The sequence below is a fragment of the Talpa europaea genome, assembly GCF_964194135.1.
Source record: "Talpa europaea genome assembly, chromosome: 1".
Classification (NCBI taxonomy): domain Eukaryota; kingdom Metazoa; phylum Chordata; class Mammalia; order Eulipotyphla; family Talpidae; genus Talpa; species Talpa europaea.
In genome coordinates, this window is record NC_140073.1 from 33,192,171 (window position 1) to 33,208,117 (window position 15,947).

Consider the following 15,947-nt stretch of genomic DNA (forward strand, 5'->3'; position numbering starts at 1 on the left):
TGTTAGTGTGAAAAGGCAAACACTCTTTTATTAGCATTGGAAACTCAAGGGACATGTTGCTAAATCCATCAGCGCAGCTTCAGTGAATGGCTCAAGAACAATATCCACAGCTGGAAGGAAGGACTTGTGCGATTTTACTCCCACTCAGATTTGCCCCCAGAACTAGCTATCTTGGAGAAAAGGTGGAATTCAGCTCTGTCCTCTTTCTGTTTTCTCAATAAGCAGCTCCTGGTTCTGGTTCCTACACCCTTTCAGGGAACCTCAGAATTCAGAGTTTCCTGCCCTTTTATCTGCTTTCTTTCCCTAGTAGACCTCAACTGAGGTCTATATTCTGTGGCATTAAAAATTTTATTTTAGCACTGACCTCTCTTACAACCAGTTGCCTACTTGAACTCTCCATTATGATATTTAATTGTCATCTCATACTTAGAATGGCCAAGTTGAATTCCTGGTGTTTTCCAGTCTCTAGTTATTACATAAGAAACTACCTCAAAACCTACTGACTTAAAACAACAACAGTCATTGAATTTTGCTCACAAGTCTGTAATTTTGACACTGCTCAGTGGGGACTGCTTTGTGAAGCTGGGGCAGCTTGATTTGGGGCAGGAGAACATTCCCAAAATGGCTCACTCACATAGTTGGCAGGTATTACTAGCTGCCACCTGGGAGCTCAGCTGGGCTGTGGGCGGGGGCCTTGGTTTCTCTCCACATAGCCTTCCACAAGCTGTTATGGCTTCCTCAAGGCTTGGTGACTGAGTTTCCAGTGTGCATTTCACAAGAAAAGGAAGTGGAAATTGCCAGTGCCTTAAATCTTGGACTTAGAAACTAGTAAATTGTTACTTTTCCCATATAATATTGATCAAGCAGTCACAGAGCCCAGATTCAATGGGAGTGAGGAGAGACCCCCAACTCCCCATGGAAGCATCAAAGAATTGTGGACATGTTTAAAAAAAAAAAAAAAAAGGTAAACTCATGCCATTCGCAGCAATGTGGATGGAGCTAAAAGGAATTATGCTCAGTGAAATAAGCCAGAAGGAAAAAGAAAAATATCGGATGGTTTCACTTATAGCAGGAGTATAGGGGAACCCAGTAAGACATCAGTGTAAAAAAATAGTAACAGTACAAACACAACAAAGCAAAAACGGACAATTATAAACCAGAGACATCCTGTAGGGGAGGAGGAGGGAGAGGGATCAGAGGGAGGGAAGAAGGAGCACAGGGGACTGACGTGATGGTGCACGGGTGCCTTGGTGAAGGAAACTCTATGGGGACTACACCTGAGGGGGTGGGGGAGAAGCAAATATTGTTAAAAAATGAACAATGATGTAAAAATTTAAAAAATAATAAATATAAAAAAATAAATAAAATGACCAAGAGAGTAAGGATCCTAGACAAACATAATTACAAAGGTTTAGAGCAATAATATAACTTTTGTTCCAGCAAAAAAATAAAATAAAATAAAACTGTCACACATCTCCAACCTGCCCCTGCAGTCTTCTCCATCTGCTATTTGCTCAGGCAACCAGCAGTCATCTTCAGTTACTCTTTCCCTTCCTCTTCCACCCATTTCTCATTAGCAAGTTCTGTTGACTCTCCCCACCAAACATGTCCCCAAACCCCCTCTCATATCCACTATGATCCCCCTGAACCCCACCTCCCACTTGGATGATGGTGTGACTGGTCGTAATAGCTGTTAACTGCTCTCTGCTTCCATGCCTGGCTTCCTAAAATCCATTCTTTTTATAGTAACCAGAGCTATCTTTTAAAAACATAAATCACATCATCCCACCTTCTGCTTAACCTCCCCGCAAAAGTTTCACAATATATTTAGAATCAAATCAACCTCCTATTCTGGATTCCAACACTGATGTGCTCTGGCCCATGTCCAGTTTCCTGGCCTCATCTCCTACTACTTGCCTTCTCTCAACTGTGATACACACACCTTTTGTTCCTGCCTGGCGGCCTTTGCATGGGGCTTTCCTTTATTTAGAATTCTCTGTCCCTATTTTGTCCAAGGCTGGTTCCTTCTTACCATTTAGTTTTCATTTGAAAGGTCACTTTTCCAGAGAGGCCATTCACTATCCACAATCCTAAAGCAGCCATGCAGCCATCTGTTACATTAACTTGTTTTACTTTATAATATGACACTTACCACTAGCTGATACTTTCTGGGTTGTTATTTGCTCTTGGTCTGTCTCCTCCTTCTAAAATATCAGCTCCATGAGAGCAGGGACCTTGTCTGTCTCATAACTGTGTATCCTGAGAACCTAGAACAGTGCCTGGCACACAGCAGGTGTTCCATATGTATTTATTTAGCAGGTAGTCACAGTAGCCCCAGCCAGCCAGCCTTCCAACAGGATGGATGGTAGGTAGAGGGAGGAAGTTCCAGGAGGGCCTTAGAGGCTGGGGCTTGAATTAGGGACACAGCTCTGATGCACTGGCCTGCTCCTGGAGAATGTGGCACTGAGACCAGGTTTTTGCAGCCTACTTCCCCTGTGTTTGCATTTCTAGCCTTTCGGTGAAATCAGCAGTGGTGAATAGAAAGAGACTAAAAATGTGCTGGGACAGGATGGTGCAGTGTACCTGCCCCATCTCCACATTGGTCTGGTCACTAATTCAGGCTAAATTAGAGTTTTCATCATACACTTAGACTTCAAAATAACAGGCCAAGTTCCAGTAACAAATACATGTGCTTATTTTAAATAATTTGAAGATGTTCACATTTTTAAAGAGAAATTTGATAATGGGTATTTAGAACCCATCCAAATAAAAAAGAAGTTTGATTAAGGCTTTTGAAAAAAGACAATGTTATTAACATATTTAAAAGAAAACAACCATTGAGGTGAAAAGTAAGTTCACAATAATGAAATAGTCTTTGTTTTCTTCAAAAATATTTGTAGAATTTTTTTAAAAGAGAATTGTGTAGCTCTGTACATAATTTAGTTTACTAAAATAACAGAATACTAAATGGAGTTAGCCTAATCTCTAGGGAAATGGCATCTTGTTTGATAGGACTCTTTTATTCACTTTAATGAGTTTTTTTCCCTATGAATTTTTTAAAAATTAAATTTGGTAACACTGAAAATTCAAGTTCCTATGGGAGAAAATGATTGTGAGGCCCCACCGTGCAAACCAAAAGTGAGAAGACTTTGGGGTTGTGTGGTTGCTCTGGGGTATGGCTGGCATGTTATTCATGCCAGCAGTGCCATCTAGGCCCTTGGAGCTGAGTCAGCCTCTGACTTTTCTGGCTGGAGGGGGAGTTGGGTGCAGGATGAGGGAGAGGGGGTGCAGGGGGCGGGGGTAGAGGCAAACATGACCCCAGGTCTGCAGTCTGCACCTGGGGCACCCTGCTAGGGGAAGCCCAATAGGACACTTGGCAGTACCGACTTGAGATTTGTGAATCTCCTTTTCATGACCTTGGTGATTCCATCCACACCTGATTGAACTCCAAGCCCTAACACAGTGCCCAGCACAGTGTCTAAAGGCACAGCCGAGGACACCACACTGGCTCCGGGTACTCACGACATGGTAGAAGTTGGCGATGTAGAAGGCTGTCACTAGATCTATGTTGTTATATCTGCAGAAGTGCCTAGTTTTTATCTTTTTTGTTTCTAGTTCTTTCTGATTTAAGTGTTTGTTATTTATCACTGCTTAGAGCTGAAACTCCTGAGATCAAACTTAGGTCACAGAGGTAGGAGAAAACTGGAGACTAGAGTCCTCCCAGGTCTCAGGTGGGTCAAAGGAACCAGGAGGGGCTGTTCTCCCTGTCTGCCTCCCTCCTCACAACTCTGCCTAGTCAGAGTTCCCACTGAGTGCAGAGGGCACCCTTTGGGAGAGTCTGGGCTGGAGGAAGCTAAAGTTTCAGACAAGGCAGTCCCCTTTTGTGGCCCCCTTTCCATCCCAGGCCCCTTGAGGAGGAGTAAGGACCACGGACAGGTGAGTCTCACCTGAACTGACTTAAGTGCTGCTCAGCCTGCCCTGGATGTGTCCAACACATCTGCCCACAGCAGTGAGAAGCAGGTGCAACTCAGAGCCATCTTTGTACCTATCCACAATGCTGGGAAAGAAAAACCAAGTTCAATTTACCAAAATATCTGTATTATCTATAAAAACTGAACTCTTAACGAGTCACTGCTACTGGAGGCAGCGATGTCCAACTATGCAGGCTGCAGAAGCAGATGCTGTGTCCTACCAGCCCCCAGGCTGAGCACTGTACAGCGTGGCATGTGGGCAGACTCATTTGTAAGGCCTTAAAAACCTGGACACTTTGGAGCGTAGCAATCGAATAAAAGATCTTGGAAACATCTCCCGTGACTCCTGGGCTGTATACTTGAAATAGTTCTGGGGGTGAGCCAGGACATCAAACAGAGCCTTGATCAGTTTCTTATCCTAAAAAGAATAGAATGCTTGTTACTGGCCTAGAATATTTAAACATTCTGACATTATGTCACTAGAACTATAATGACCAACATTAGACTACAGGTTAATTAGCTGGAAAAGACTGTGAAAATTGTTTCCTCTGAATTTTATCTTCTTTCCAAAATTTTATTTTTCCTAATTACCTATAATAAGCATGTATTACTTTTAAAGAGGAAAATTTAATATATGAGAAAACTTGTCTTTTTCTCAACTAGAGATAACACACCGGGATTGGGGACTCTTCGTTGGGCTAGTGACACAAGTGTTTATTGATGATTACTTCTCTTTTTTTAATTTTTAGATTTTTTTACATGTTGTTCATATTTTTACAGTATTTGATTTCTCCCCTCAGGTGTAGTCACCATTAATATCCCACCACCACATCACCTGTGAGCAAATACCATGGTCCCTTGTGCTCTTACCACCCTGTTTTGATCCCATTTCCTCCCCATCCCCAACTTTAAGCCTCAGATCTATAGTTACCTACAAGGTTTGTCTTTTTTTTTTTTTCATCCTGTTTGGTTTCCCTATATTCTTTCTATAAGTGATTTTTTTTTAAGATTTATTTATTTATACAAGAGCTGGGGTATAGGCCAGAGTCACAGGAGGGTGAGAGGATTCACCAGAGACAGAGCGGGGAACAGAACAGGCAGATGGGCTGAAAGCACTGCTGAGGGGAGAAGTGGGCGAGGCAGGAGAGGTCTGCCATGCCATGTCTCTCTGGCTGGCCGGGAATGGAACCCCCACTGCAGAGGCTGCGACAGCTTCACAACACAGCGCTCAACCCATTGCACTACCGGGGAAGCCCCTGTAAGTGATTATTGATGATTACTTCCAAGTAGCTAAAATTTGGTGAACTTTGGACTTGAAGGATAAACAGGAGCCAAGGATCTTCAAGTATTTACGGAGGAACATGAAAACATTATATGCTGCTGACTTGGGTTTATGACAAGCACATTTCCTGCTGCTCCTCCACATAGTTCCAAAAATCAAAATGAAAAAAAGTATTTAAATACAACTTCATTTGAAGCACTAAAGATAGTCAGATGGATTTTTAAAAAAAATCTGGAGAAGATATACAATTGATCTTAGGCCAGAGCAGGCTCAATGTCTAAAAGGTGGCAATATAGAGCAAGAGGAAGCCTCCCCATGGTGCTCAGGAGCTGTGGTCAACTGCCATCTGCAGGTTAGGCATGTACTCACTTTAAGTATTTCCTGATGGTTCTCAGATGCATAGAGCCTGCCATCTCGAACTATGTCTTCAATGAGTTCCTGGTAGTCCTCTATTGGAAGAAAGGACATATTTTGTATATGTATGGACTATTATTTCCAAATTCATTCTCATTGTTTATTAAGGTTCTGAGAAATGCCCCCTCAGTTGCTGTCAGACCCAGGATCACTCTGACGCTGGGAAAGGAATCAGAAGAAAACCTCCACAGACTCCACCATCACATACCCTCACCTACCAGCATCACAGCCAACTTTCCTGTCCCCTGCGTCCTCACTTGAACCCTCTGTACAACTAGTCAAGGCCCATCCCACTACTCTGCCCAACAATAAATGGCACTTTCTATAATTCTGTCCTTTCTGTCCTACATGATGAAATGTTCTCTCTCCATTGGTCTTTCCCATCAGCATACAAACATGCTGTCTCTGATCCAAAAAGAAAAACATCCCTCTCTGGATTTGATTTCTCTTTCCATCTCCCATTCCAAATCCCTGCTTCCCTTTGTAGCAAAAACTTTGAAAGAATGATTAACATTTACTGTCTCTGATTCTTCTTTCTCTTCTAAGCCTAGTCCAGTCAGCTTTGGCCCCAACACTCCTTCAAAACTGCTGGTCAAGGTCACCAGTGACCTTCATGTTGTTAAGTCCCAAATGTCAACTTTCATCCTCATCTTACTTGATACCTCATTATGATTGGACCTGGTTGGCCACCCCTTTTGCTTGCTCCAATTCTTTGCTTAGCTTCCAGTATAATACACTCTTCAATTTCCCTCCTACCCTACTGGTTGTTGCCTCGAAGACTCCTTTGCTTTTTTCCCTTCTCTCCCAGGCCACTTACCATAGGCGGACTCCAGACTCAGCATTTGATTCTCATCTCTTCTGTCTGTACTCACTGCTCACTTCCCAGTAGCTCACCCAGACTTTTCTCTCCCTCTCCACTGTTCTCCCTTCTCTCTATCCCTCTCCACTGTTCTCCCTTCTCTCTTTCTCCCTGTGTTTCTCTCTGTCCATATATTGTGTCAAACAATATTAATAATCAAGCTTCTTACCCACCACTCTTTTGTTGAATGGGGTTGAGGGAAGGAGAAATTGGAGGTTGTGAAGGGAAAGAAATTATGTTCATTTTCTTGTTAATATTTTTTTGCCTGACATAACATTTAATGCAGTGCACACAATGTTAGCCCTCCCTAAATGTAACCCCCCTTTCAAAGTCCATCCTATTTCCTATAGTCATAATTTCCTACAATAATAATTCAAATCATATGCAAATCATAACCTTTTCCAACTTCCAGACAGAAAAAAATCCTTCTTTGTATGCAAATAATGTTTAACAAAACCAAACAAATCAGAAGAATATCATTGAAACGTGTATGGGAGGAGATCTTAAAAAATTTCTCCTGGACAAGGATGATAATGGAAACTAATAGTTTAAAATGCTCATAATTACTGATTTAATACATGTACAATATTGCTAGTATACTCATGCAGTGTTTCTTATTCTTTAATCTTAGTGATTAAAGAATATAAAGTATGAATAAGTGTATAAGATTTTTATCATGAGTTCATCTACTGCAAAGTGTCTACCTCAGAGAGTTTGCTTTTTTTGGTAATGGGACTTTACTATTAGGGATGCCAGTTTCTGTCATTTGCTGTGCTGTGAGAGAGAACTATTTACTCCTCCACCAAATGCTTCCAAACCCCTGTCTTTTAAAAAACAGTTCCTCTGCTTTTACAAATGACTATGTCTCCTCACTTGCTCCAACTGTCATGAGAAAAGCAGTCAAGTGTTGTAGGTAAGACCTGGGCCAAAGACCCAGGCCAATCCTAGCCCTGCAATCTTGTCCTGCTGTGACCTTGAGCCAGTTACTTAAATCACTAAGCCTGAGTGGCCTGATCTGATAATGATAAGCCTCATATTTGTCACATGTTAGAAATATACTATATTAACTATGTTTAGGAAATCCATAAAATATTGTCTTTCTAGAACATCTACTTCTGGCACTTACCAGCCTAGAAACCTCAAATGGCCTTTTCATCCCTGCAGCCAGTGTCTCCAAATGCCTCAGCCTACCCTCCTAAGCTCAGCACTCAAGGCTCTTCAGAGTCTAGCCTTACCTGTAGGCTCATCCTTCACTCTAAGCCCTATGAATCCTCCCAACAAGGAGGGTTCCTTGCATCATTCCCTGCATCATTCCCTCTTTCTAAATGTTCCTTCTCCCTTTTATAAGAAAAGTTATATCTTCTTTGAAGACCCAAATATCTTGAGACTTTATTTTTCCCCAAAACCCATGAAGATGTAATTGCTGCTCTTTCTGTGCTCACACAGTGCTTTGTTCATGGCCTGTTCTAGTATCCATGACAATTTGTACTCTTACCACACTGTCTCTAGCACCTCGCCCAAAGTCTGGCAGAGTACATTCTCATTAAATATTTGTTGGCTGGGTGGATGAATGAAGAACTTCATGAATAAACAGATGACTCTTCCACTAAATTATGAGGTCTTCTAGGACAAGATCCAGTTTATTTAGTATTCCTAGCAAATGTTTGTTGACCAAGTCTCAGAGCTGAGAAGCCACCTAGGGCTCAGACAGGCCACTGCTTCATTTAGCAATAATAAGAAAAGAAACCAGAGAAGTTCGTCTAATTTGCCCAAATCACACAGCAAGTTAGTGGCAGAGATAGTACCAGATCGTTTTTCCCTTCCTCATGATTCTTTATAATGAAGCCACAATAATAAGTTAAATCTGCTCAGAACTACTAAGTGCAGGCACTATACCAGGTCCTTTATGGATTATCCCATTAAACTCTCAAATTAAGTCTAACGATCATCCTTATTTACACACTAAGAACATGAGGTTCAGAGATGGTAAGTAACACAAACAAGGCCACAGAAGACATTATACCAGGCTGGCTGACGCCAACAGCCCTGTTCTTACCACCAAGCTATGCTCACTTTCATTTTCTAAAAGATCTTTTCATCCACGTAGTCAGTATCCCCAAATGCCTCTTTAAAATTTGGCACTTGTGAGTCAGCAATGGCCTTTCTCCTTACCCTGGCTGCCTTTCTAAGCATGTGTGCTTGTCAGCAATCCACCAGCTGGCTCAGAAGTTGGTTCTGTTCAAAGCAGAGAAGCTCCTGCCACAGGCGGCAGTCTGAGCTTCACAGAGCTTACCATCATACGTCACGTAGGGAACCTGGAACCCTCGGGCACTGTTCCCTTCGTTGGACTTAAACTGAATCCACAGCTTCTTGGATCTGGAGGTGAAGGCAATGGGTCGTTCGTAGGTCTGGCATGTTTCATATGTTGTCACAGAATTAGATGAAGCTGCCAAGGGAAGTTGAGGGGTGGGGTGGGATTCAAGATTCATTGCTAAACAGGTAGACAACACTCACACATCTTTTCTGGCAGGGGAAACACCACGCTCACGCATCTTTTCAAACACCATGAAACAAATTATGTTCAATAGCTCTTCAGGTTCAGCTGAGCCTTAAAAGGCCAAATGTCCTGGAAATCAAGTAGATGCAGCTGGTGGGGTGGGCCCTGAGGGAAAGCAAAGCCTGAAAGGCCCATGGCTTGGCCAACAGCTGCAGCCCAGCCTGCAGCACTCAGTGCAGGGGCTGAGGGACGAGCCTGCAGATTCCAGAGCTGACCTGCTATAATCTAGTGATAATCAACAATTTACTGCATGCTTCCTCAGACCAGGCAGTGTGGTAAGCACTTTGTGGACCTTATCTCACTTAACCCTTCAAAAACCATAGGAATTTGGTTCAGTTATTACCTCATTGATAGAGTTTAAGTACTTGCCCAGGGTCACAGCCAGTATGTGGAAGAGTCAGGACTCAAATCCACACCAGTGATTTCAGACACTGTACCCACCAATAGGAATGGCAAACACATAGTATTCTAAGTATGAGCTCATTTATTCCTCACTATAACCCTATGGGGAAGCATCTATTATCCCTAATTTAAAGACAAGGACACTGACGCACAGAAAAATCCAGACTGTATGCCCACAAAACTAATAAGAGGCAGAGCTGGGATTCAGAGGCACTAGTCTGGCTGTAGAGTCCACTCACTTCACTGCCTCTAAGTGTGTTGCTGGCAGCATCCCTTTATGGACCCTGAGTCATGGGGTCAGGATAGGAAGAGCGTCCTGCCTGGCTGGGACTGTGTCTGCGGCCTTGGTAAGTCCCCAAGCCATGGGTTGTTTCCCAGGACAAGGGGGCCAGCCCTGCGTGAGCGTCACCACTCTCTGTGTCCCTGTAGAAAAGGGTCCCCAGTGAGCACCGAGGGAAAGTCTGAGCTCTGCCTCCAGGGTTCATCTCAATGCGGTTTTAGTCTAAATTTTGTTTTTCTGAAAACTCAATAAGCTGGTGTTTAACTCTGTTCTAATACAGAGGTGACAAGATAGGCCTGCTTCTGACATTAAAAGTCGGGGAGTATGCTTTCAGGCTTAGAAGGGGTGAGGAGTAGAGGGGTGACACACACAGGTTTTCCGCATCACCAGGTAGTCCCCACAGTCGTCCTCCACTGGCAGGAAGATCTCAGGGACCACAATCAAGATGCGGCGCTTGGGGGGTGGGTTGATGGTCCATGTACACTCAGTGTTGGCTGGGTAATTTCCTGGGTAGTTTGGGGATTCGATGTAGCCTGTGAAATCTCCCAGCTCCCCTCCACATCTTCTGTCTAGGAGAGGAATGCCACGAGTTAGGAAAGCACAGACCGTTGTCCCTCTACCCTGGCCACTGCCAGCATGAGGAGGACACATTACCATCGAGGAATGGGGCCTGGAAATGACACCATCCAGGGGTTTGTCCTGCAAAGCCCAGAGCCCACACCGGGAGCCAAATTACATTACTTCCCACACAGAGCCCACTCGTCTTAGTCCCAGGCACTATTTTCTCATTAACTTAAAAGAACACAAGATCAGGGGCAGGTGTCAGTGAACAAAAGGACAACTTTAGTTTTCAATATCTTGTTGTAGGGGAAGATAAAAAATATCAGGCTTTTCTGCCCTCCCACCATTAGGATAAATGACAGAAACTTGTGGTCCCAAATTCATGCCTGATGGCGGTCACCTGGAGTAGGGTGTGGGCACAGGTAGATGTGATTCACCTGGGCTAAGACTGGGCTTTTAAGGGTGGCAACATGGGGATGCCAGCAGAAGCAGAGAAGCATAAGCAGAGAGAAGCAGATAGAACGCGAGAGAAGGTCAAAGAGCCCAGATAGAGTGAAGACTTGCTGGGGGCCGGGAGGCCTGCCAGCCCAGCACCTCTACCTGCCATGTATCTGGTAAATCCCAACAAAAGCCTGCAAAAGCCACTGAGGGCTCCAGGACTCCTCCTTTACCCAGTCTGCTGGATCAGAAAACCTGCTCAGTGTCCTTCCTGCCCTTACACTTGTTTACAAAGCATAAAAGGAACTCATCACACAGAACTTCTAGATCTGTCAAAATAGGGAGAAAATGGGCCTCCCCAGTGGCGCAGCAGGTTGAACGCAGCGCTGTGAAGCTGTTTGCAGCCTCTGCTGCGTGGGTTTGATTCCCAGCCAGCCAGGAGATATCCACATGGTGCAGCAGACCTCTCCTGTCTCGCCCACTGCTCCCCTCAGCAGCGTTTTCAGTCTGTCTGCCTATTTTGCTCCCCACTCTGTCTCTGGTGAATCCTCTCACCATCCCGCTACTCTGGCCTATACCCCAGTTCTTGTATAAAAATAAACAAATATTTTTAAAAAATAGGGAGAAAACACAGCTAGCAGATCAATGAAGATGCTGGAAGAAGACATGGCAGTTACAGTCATTCTCTTTTCTTTCTGCTTCAGATCACATTTGAGTTTTAAGTGTGGAAGAGAATTCCCAATGAGTTATCAATCAGCACAGGGCAAAATGGATACTTACCTCTGACATCAGAGGCAAAGAGTTTTCATAACTATTTGTACTCATGTGCACACATGCACACACACGCTGCACCTCAGTCATATCTTCACTCATCAAATCTCCATCCATCCAACATACGTTATCAAAAGCTCTGGGAGCTCAGAAATGAGAATACACAGTCCTTGCTTTCAAGGAGCTTATTAAAACTCAGGTGAACCTGTTCAAGAGCAGATTTTAAAGGGATTACCTTTGCCTTCTCTAATTGTAAGTGAGATTTATTATTCATGGCAGAAAAAGAAAGGTTTTTATTCTTGGAAGAAAAGGGGGGTGCAGGGTAAAGAAAATATCAGGCTTTTCTGTCCTTCCGCCATCAGGATAGATGATGGATCCTTGTCCTGAATGCATGCCTGATGGCGGGCACCTGGAATAGGGTGTGGGCATAGGTAGATGGGATTCAGCTGAGCTAAGACTGTGCTTTTAAGGGCGGCGTCACAGGGGACGCCAGTAGCAGCAGTAGAAGCCGAAGCAGAAGCCGAAAGAGAAGCCGAGAAGCAGAAGCAGAGAATGCCAGAGAGCCCAGATAGAGTGAGGATTTGCTGGGGGCTGGGAGGACTGCCAGCCTCCCAGCACCCCTGCCTGCCATATGCCTGGTGAACCCCAATAAAAGACCTGCAAAAAACCACTGAGGACTCTGACTCCTCCTTTACCCGGTCTGCATGGGATCAGAAAACCTGCACTGTGTCCAGTCCTGCCCTTACAGGGGGAGTTGAAAAAACTGCCTTCCAATCTGAGGAGCTGCCATGTGGCTCCTAAGAACCAAACAAGGATCAGAGTGGGTTGAGGGGAAAAGGACATCAAATCTTCTCGCACTGTGAACTTCCCCAAGGCTAATCTACCAACAGATGAGGCTATGGGAAAAGTTACTAAGCTTCTTATTATGGCAAGTATTCAAGAAGAAAGAAGATGCTTAATTTGTGAGGATGTTGCTAAATATCCTTCACTGGGATAGAAGAAAACCAGACAACCTTCTAAAGGTAAAATTTAAGTGATTCATTGCCTCCTTTGATCCCAAACTCCTGCAGCTTGGGGAGGCCTCCATGCTCCTCTAGATTTCCATCTTAATGATACAGAATTAGCTGAAATTTGGTTTTGGACATTACCAAAAAATGTTACATACAGTTTTATCCAGTCAAGAAATGGGCAGAAGAACTTAAAAGACATTTCTCCAAAGATGAAATGCAAATGGCCAACAGGTATATGAAAAAATGGTCAACATCCCTTATAATTAGGGAAATGCAAATCGAAACCTCATTGACATACCACCTTACACCAGTAAGAATGGCACATATCAAAAAAACTAGCAACAACAAATATTGGCGAGGATGTGGTGAAAAAGGAACTCTCCTGCATTGCTGGTGGCAGTGCAGACTGGTCCAACCACTATGGAAAGCTGTCTGGAGGTTCCTCTGTCTACTAAAAATGGAGCTACCATATGACCCAGCAATTCCACTCCTAGGGATTTACCCAAAGGATGCAGAAACATTGATCCAAAAGAACACCTGTACACCTATGTTGATTACAGCACTATTTACAATAGGTAAAACCTGGAAACAACCCAAATGCCCAAAAATAGATGACTGGATCAGGCAGATGTGGCATATATACACAATGGAATATTATTCCACAATCAAAAAAGATAAACTCATGCCATTCACAGCAATGTGGATGGAGCTAGGAAGGAATTATGCTCAGTGAAATAAGCCAGAAGGAAAAAGAAAAATATCGGATGGTTTCACTTATAGTAGGAATATAGGGGAACCAAATAAAATATCAGTGTAAAAAAAAATAACGGTACAAAACACAGCAAAGCAAAACCAGACAGATATAAATCAGAGACATCCTGCAGGGGAGGAAGAGGGAGAGGGATAGAGGGAGAGAGAGAGGAGCACAGGGGACTGAGGTGATGGTGCACGGGTGCATTGGTGAAGGAAACTCTATAGGGACTACACCTGAGGGGGTGGGGGGAACCAAATATTGTTTAAAAATGAACAATGATGTAAAATTTTTTGAAAATTTTAAAAATAATTTAAAAATGTTACATACTGTTTTACAACACACACATACAAAGCAAGCCCTTGAATGACATGCGTCCGCATTCCCATAGAAGACATATCCAACTCCTTAGCACGGTATCATGCTTTCCCTTTCTGGTATGCTTTAGATTCTTTCCACAAATCCTATAGGTTCAGGGCTCTCTTCCCCAAAAGCCTTTCACTTTTCTGAGTCTGTGGTCCTCTGACCCCCTGGCTACTCTGGAGAGTGTAGAGCTCTTTCTCCCTCCTCCCGCATCCTTTCCACTCCCCCACCCCGCCCCCCCACACCATCAAAATCTTTTCATTTCTCCAAAGTAGACTACTCCTTCCTCTGAAATTCTACATCCCATGCTCCCTGCAGAACCAGAGGCTTATTCTACTTGGAGTGCCTCGCAGCCTGACATACAACAAGTCCTTAAGCAATGCTTGCTGAACGGGGTTGAACTGAAATTTTGCCCCAGGAGAAAATGAAGACAAGCAAAACCTGTGAATGAGCCTGGAAAAGCAGCCAGGATCAATAAATGTGAGTAGCTAGGGGTCAAGCCCGATGCTCCCACAGCACTGATCTGCAGAGCTGGGCTAACAATGTCTGCATGGTTCTAAATGGAGCTGGGACCCCATCCACCATGACATCCCCTCCCCCGCTAGGTGGACCCAGACACTGCGCCTCTAAATCAAGACTGTGAAGAGTCTTAAAGAAAGACCTACTTTTACACTGGGTTATGTTTGTGGAACCATCAAAGTCGGTTGTAGTATTTCCTGGGCAGGAAACACAGTTATTTTTTCCAAATTCAGGCTGGTATGTTCCTGCTGGGCAACGAATACATCGGTGAATGGTAGTGTTGTAGAAATGTCCAGGAGAACATTGAACTGTGGGTGCAAAGAAATGAAAGAAAAGACTGTATTTCCATCTACCACAATGCAAAAGTTTTCACACTTCATGAAATTAATTTTTATGTCCAAATGAAGTAGTGCTTTCCTGGGGCTAATCAACACTTAATTCCCTAAATAGCCAGCTCTGATCAGACTTGTGACTCATGACACAGAAAAATACAAAGGGAACAAATTATGAGTGTATCTTCAGAGAATTTATGGTCCATGCAGAGTCAGGCATAAATGAACCCAACTCCAGTCTTCATGCAGCAGCTGGTAAGTATTGAGGGGTGCAGGACAATGAAACTGCATTTAGAGCTGGGTACCCGCAAGGCAGCAAGAATGGTGCTCTGGAGCAGGGGTGGGGCCTGTCCTGCAGGGGGAGCTCTAGGTAAGGGAGCTGAGATGAAGGAGGCCTGGAAGGAAGGCACAGAGGGAGCCTCTATACAAAACCTGCTCATATCTCCCTGATCACCTCTCCAGCTAGCTCTGCCTGAAGGGGACAAGGTGGCTAGGGGAGACCAATTCTAGGGAGTTCTTTGCTCCCTGCACTTCCGACCTGGCCGATGGTGCTGGGGACCTGACCTCCCCACCAGTGGGGCGGCACACCAGGCACCTCCAGCCCTGGCTTGATCACAGTTTTACCAGACTCCCAGGGTTCTTAGAAGGGAAATTCAGTTCTGGAAAAAGAAGGCTGGCAAGTCCTCACCTCTGGTTTCACAGTCTTGGAAGGAAGTGGCTCCCAGATGTTTGGTAGAGAGGCCTCCTCCACAGGGGAAGCAGGAAGTACGGCCGGCATCAGGCTGGAATGTGCCCAGGGCACAGAGCTGGCAAGGTGCAAAACCATCTGTGGAATATTTCCCAGGTTGGCACAGACCTGAGGGCACCAATCATTTGAAGTGAGTGAGATCCCCCAGACAGACCCTCCCCACCGCTCTGCAGATGAGACACTGGTCACACCTGTCACCCTGTGCTGACCTCAGCTCCACAGAAGCCCTGTCCTGCCCTGCCGCTGACCCTGAGGAGGTGCATATTACGCCTGATGTTTACACACAGGGTTACACAACCCAGTGCAAAAATGGAAACCAGGGAGTGAGTGTTCCAAAGTGTGGGGCAGGCCTGGGAATGCTTCAGGCTTAGGACACTTACCCAGCAGCCCCTGCCATGCAGGGTCTCCCAGAGACAGGGCTCTCTGCTCTGAAATCAACCTGGTAATTTGACCCAGAAGAACATGGTTCTAATTATTTTTGGAGCACATCACCTTGATGATTATATTCAAGGGATATAAAGTTATCTCCCCTGCTTTACCAATTATATTACTAAGTCATATCCCCATTCAATATGTCCTGTCATCCCTCAATTCATCTACTAAACCCAATCAATCCAATCCATGTTGACAGTGGGACCTAAGGGAATTTACTTTTTGCACCTTATATTATTATTATTTTTAACTTAAGG

At 44.3% G+C, this 15,947-nt stretch overlaps 1 protein-coding gene across 4 annotated transcripts in view; it reads right to left on the bottom strand.

The window, feature by feature from the left end:
* Nucleotides 1-4,236: 4,236 nt before the first annotated feature.
* SCUBE2 (signal peptide, CUB domain and EGF like domain containing 2) overlaps nucleotides 4,237-15,947 on the bottom strand; it is a gene marked incomplete at both ends in the record, with an annotated part of 61,666 nt that continues 49,955 nt past the window's right edge. For 3 of the 4 annotated variants that reach the window (XM_084238571.1, XM_084238572.1, XM_084238573.1), the window contains 6 exons: nucleotides 4,237-4,389; nucleotides 5,623-5,702; nucleotides 8,820-8,972; nucleotides 10,137-10,334; nucleotides 14,325-14,486; nucleotides 15,199-15,366. In XM_084238571.1, the coding sequence (XP_084094697.1) occupies nucleotides 4,237-4,389; nucleotides 5,623-5,702; nucleotides 8,820-8,972; nucleotides 10,137-10,334; nucleotides 14,325-14,486; nucleotides 15,199-15,366 (914 nt within the window). The remainder of the gene's footprint in view (nucleotides 4,390-5,622; nucleotides 5,703-8,819; nucleotides 8,973-10,136; nucleotides 10,335-14,324; nucleotides 14,487-15,198; nucleotides 15,367-15,947) is intronic. The other variant, XM_084238574.1, reaches the window with a different exon arrangement.